This window comes from Notothenia coriiceps, unplaced genomic scaffold (genome assembly GCF_000735185.1).
Source record: "Notothenia coriiceps isolate Sejong01 unplaced genomic scaffold, NC01 NC01_scaffold00037244, whole genome shotgun sequence".
Lineage (NCBI taxonomy): Eukaryota > Metazoa > Chordata > Actinopteri > Perciformes > Nototheniidae > Notothenia > Notothenia coriiceps.
In genome coordinates this window covers 17,515,980-17,520,531 of record NW_011369945.1, presented here as the reverse complement: position 1 = coordinate 17,520,531, position 4,552 = coordinate 17,515,980, and the positions used below count along the sequence as shown (strand labels likewise).

General features: G+C 45.7%; 1 protein-coding gene across 1 annotated transcript in view; it reads right to left on the bottom strand.

Annotated features, from left to right (window-relative positions):
• efnb3b (ephrin-B3b) overlaps positions 1-2,812 on the bottom strand; it is a 17,932-nt gene extending 15,120 nt beyond the window's left edge. Inside the window, exons 1-2 of the mRNA XM_010793781.1 lie at positions 2,779-2,812; positions 1,632-1,724 (exon numbers count right to left, since the gene is read on the bottom strand). Coding sequence (XP_010792083.1) covers positions 1,632-1,689 — 58 coding nt within the window. The 5' untranslated portion in view covers positions 1,690-1,724; positions 2,779-2,812. The remainder of the gene's footprint in view (positions 1-1,631; positions 1,725-2,778) is intronic.
• Between the last annotated feature and the right edge of the window lie 1,740 nt (positions 2,813-4,552).

Genomic DNA, 4,552 nt, shown 5'->3' with positions numbered 1-4,552 from the left:
GTGTGTGTGTGTGTGTGTGTGTGTGTGTGTGTGTGTGTGTGTGTGTGTGTGTGTGTGTGAGGGGAGGGGTAAGGGGGTTGAAAGTGCGTGTTTCACGAGTGTGTGCGTGTGTCTCGGAGCAGCATATCTCATCAGAGATCACCGTGAGGCGGCACGGCGCTTATTTAGATGACAAACAGCACAGACGTGACCTTTCAGCCACACAGCAGATAAGACAGAAAGACAGAGGAAGAGTGAAAACAACAGAGTTGGGAGAGGAGATGGCGAGCATGCCAAGTGAAAGGGAAGTGATGAGGACGGGGAAAAGGGGAATTTGAAAAAGGAAGTGGGCAGTGTTGCTTGAATGAAAAGGGGGTTAAAGAAAGAAAATAGGCAAATGCAGAGGGAATAGAGAAAGGAGATAGGAGGAAATAGAAAAGGAGAGGAGATGAAATAGGGATAAGGTGAAGAAAGATGAAAAATAGAAAGACGTGTGTGTCTTTGAACTTCATAGAGTTGTTTAAAAGTGGTGTGCGATTGGATTGCCGGTGTGGTGGAAAGCCATGGGAAAAGAAAGTGTGTGTGTGTGTGGTGTTTCTATTGAGCGGAGCTGACTGGGCTGATCTTCTGGGCTGATAGAGCCACAGCAGCGCCACTTGGCTCAACGCTGAAGAGCAACCACAATACACAAGGCCCGATAACACAGGATAGGCTAAATAAATAGAAATAGGTGTGTGTGAGGGGGGTCGTGTGAAGGACAGGTGCCCATTATATGTAGGAATGTGCAGGTCAGTGAAAATGCTTGCTGTTTCCCCTGCTGCTTTCTCTGACAGGCCTGCATGTGAGGGGTCATTACCTGTGAATATTTTTTTGTGTGCGCAGCTACGACTCGTTAAAAACCACTCCTGTGTGCTTTAAACCCTGAATAGAGTTATTCTGTTATCGTGCTGTGGGGGAAATGTGTGTGTACGTGTGTGTCCGCACGACCACCTAAGCTTGCAAGTCTGCACGCCCGTGTGTGTGCTCCTGTCTTTGTGTGTGTGTGAGCTCACCTGTAATGTATATCCCGCACAGAGACATGCAAGATTTAAAGTGTGTGTGGGTGTGTGTCAGTAGTAGTTAAAAGGCAGAGTCAGAAGGAACTCAACAGGCCTCATTATAGCCGACTGATCTCACACTTCTCTGCTGTTCTTCTCACCACTTAATGAGACCTAATACGCTCGGAGAGAACACACACACGTTTTGTATGTGTGTGTAAGAAAGAGGAAGATAAGAGGGATGGTTTTAAAAGTGGGAGATAAGGAATGTGTGCCGCTGTACAGATGGGAGGTGGTGTGAGATGCGGTGGACTGGAGCCAATGGTTGTAGCTCTGTGTTAGGGTATCGTGTGTGAGGCATGAATAGCAATGTGTGAGAGGAAGGGCCCATGTGTGGCGGACTCCAGGAGGTGTACGCGTCGTCGTGTAGTGTAGGGAGAGTGTGTGTGTGTGTGTGTGTGTGTGTGTGTGTGTGTGTGTGTGTGTGTGTGTGTGTGTGTGTGTGTGTGTGTGTGTGTGTGTGTGTGTGTGTGTGTGTGTGTGTGTGTGTGTGTGTGTGTGTGTGTGTGTGTGTGTGAAAAAGCAATGTAGGACAAGAGAGTTTAGAAGACTTACTCTGCCCCACTTTCAGGACCACCTTCATGCCTTGCGTCGCACACACTCCGCCCCTCATGCCCTCCAGGCCTTGACGCGTCCCATCTGACGTAGCTGGAGGGATGGAAAACAGAAAATTAGACAATTAGCCGAGTAGAAGGGTGACATAAATACACACACACAGAGTGAAAACCCATTAGTCAAAGCCACACATGATTCCCCTTCTTTCTCAAACTATAGCCCCGTGCCAACAATAGCGTCTATTCATATGGCCGGCCATTCGAGAGTCAACCAGTGACATTTGCAGAGGCAGCGATTTAAAACTCCACCAGAAGCTCTGAAATGTCAAACTACGAGGCGGCAGCGTTTTAATAAGACCTCATTTAGCAGTCTGCTGGAATTCATTAACACCCCCACCGCTCTGCATGGACTCAACCGCTTTGAGTCAACTGCAATAGCTGCTCGGGCTGGGGGAAATTGCCGGAGAGGGGGGTAATGTAGAGAGACTGATGGAAAAAAAGGGCTGGTAATCCAATCAAGAGCGCATATGAAATAAAATAGAGCCCCTGAGACACAAAACAGTGTGTGTATAGAGAAACCGGACCTGATTGGGTGAAATACAGACTGCGCTGAATGATTTAAAGCTACAATGTTTAATACCCCATTACTATCACTGCTCATGTATTTAATAAAGCCAATTAAAGAGAATTTGAAATGGAGGGACTGATGTGTTAATACAGGCAATGAGGGATTTAATACGCATCTTTAAGCCATAAACGCTTTTTTCTTACACCGCAGAATGCAATTTAATCAGAGCGGCAGAGAAATAGTTTGACATTTCAAATCAGCCTCCTAACCTGTGCTGGAATCCAACAAGCTTCTTTCTAGTGGAGCTAGCGATCAGGCTAAAGGAGGTCAAGCAAACTAAGTGCACAGGCATAAAGAGGGGGTGCGCGCATGAACTCCTGTAACACTTCTTCTTAGATAAAGCATGTCAGTGTATGCATTAAAGATCACTGGACTGCAGGTCAGTGAGGCTGGAGGAGGTACGAGCACGCGGAGAATCCGAACAGACGGATCAGACGGTGGAAAATGGAAGAAAGGAACATGTTAGAGGAGAAGCAAAAGAGAAGGAGGAAGGTGAGAGGTGAGGAGATGAGAATCACACCTCTGCAGAAATACAGAAATCATCACTCTAGCTTCTCCATCCCATGAAAAGCCGGTCTCAGCTCAAGTGTAGCCGCAGTGGAAAGAGACAGGAAACATATTTTTCTCTCTTTTACAAAAAACACCTGTGCACACACCATCCGTCCATCCTTATTTTCCCCGATATAGCCCCCGGGGCTAGCCCTCACCTTGCCTCCCTAAAGAAATGTAAAAAATCATTTTCCCCCCGCCACTTAGCTTCAGGCTATAGATTAGCCTGTCTGAAGGAGGCAGGGAGGGAGGGAGGGAGGGAGGGAGGGAAGGAAGGGGGGATGGTGGATGGCTTAGAGAGAAAGAGTGGTGTGAAAAAGAGGAAGCTTTACTTCTAACACCTCCGTCACTCTCTCTCCCTCCATCTCTGCAGGATGCAGAGTGTGAAAGCAGCAGGAGGAGAGAAGCAGGCGGGGGTCAGGGCGAACAGCATGGTGGAGAGCCAGGAGACAGGGATGGATGAAGGATAGAAGAGAAGAGATATAAAGAAGGTTTAAATAAAGTGAAGTGAAAAAGTTAGTGTGTTCCTTAAGTTGTACTACTATTTGTTATGTTACCAAACGGTTTTAAATCATAGTATTTGAGACCTGTTAATGTAGGAGGAAATGTTATGTATTTTAATGAAGTGCAGTGGCTTCAGTGCAGTGAGCCAAACTACGAACAGCTCTAGTTTCATCTGGCTCAGATCGTTTCATTGGATGCTTTTCTATTTCTTTGGCTGCTTAGATGTCATATTCAGGTTGTAGCTAAATGTTTTGAACATTTTTCAAAGATACTCGGAGGAATCAAAATTCTGAAATATATTTGGCCCCAAGCAACAACCACTTGAATTATTTGTTCTTGAGCTGCATGTACATTTCCATTTTGATAATGTCGTAATCAATACAATTCAATCAAAATATGTTCTACTCCCATGCTGGGCTGTCTCTATTTTAAGTGGATGAAAAACCTATTTTTTTATTTAACAAACTAATTGAATGCAACTCAGCTAAATCACATTTATTTTTGAAACATCATTCAGTACATATTCTTGTCCAGAGGCAAAGTGTACGAAAACAAAATTACTAAATGATTAAATCATCGTGCCTACTTGTCTTAAAACTAGAAAGCATGGTTTTACAGAGCACCCCAGGACAGAGCGTGATGAAGATGAAGATGAGCCGAGGGGTATATCTGACTCTAGGAAAGGATTGAGGGTGGGGTAAACACCCTCAACTGGTCAGAGAGTGATGATTTCTGAACGCCTGACACACAAAGGAGGACAAGAAGGTGACGGGAGACGAGGACAGTGGGGAAGAGGAGCGCGGGGAGAGGAAGATGAGGCCATGCAGAGAGGCGAGGCGGGGGAGACTGATTGGCTGTGACAAGCTGTTGGTGATATGATGGGGACGGGAGTCGTGGAGATGACCGGGTGGACACAGCGGGGAGGAGGAGGAGGAGTGGAAAAAGTTCAAAACAGAAAGTAAGGAAAGAGTTGAAATGACATGATAGAGAGCAGAGAGGTAAAAGACTCTAATGTCTCCATTATGGAAAAGTGGAGCGGTAATGGATTCAAAGAAGAGACTGAGAGCAGGGCAAATTGAAACAGGAGAGCCGGCACATGTGATTTTGCAAATGCAGGTTATTTTTTAACATCATCAATCAACGGGTCACAAATATCACAAGGGGGCAACTTTTGGTAAAACAATCCACTTGGATCCATCAGCATGTTCCAGGTATTTTCTGTGAGTCTCAATTTCACAGAA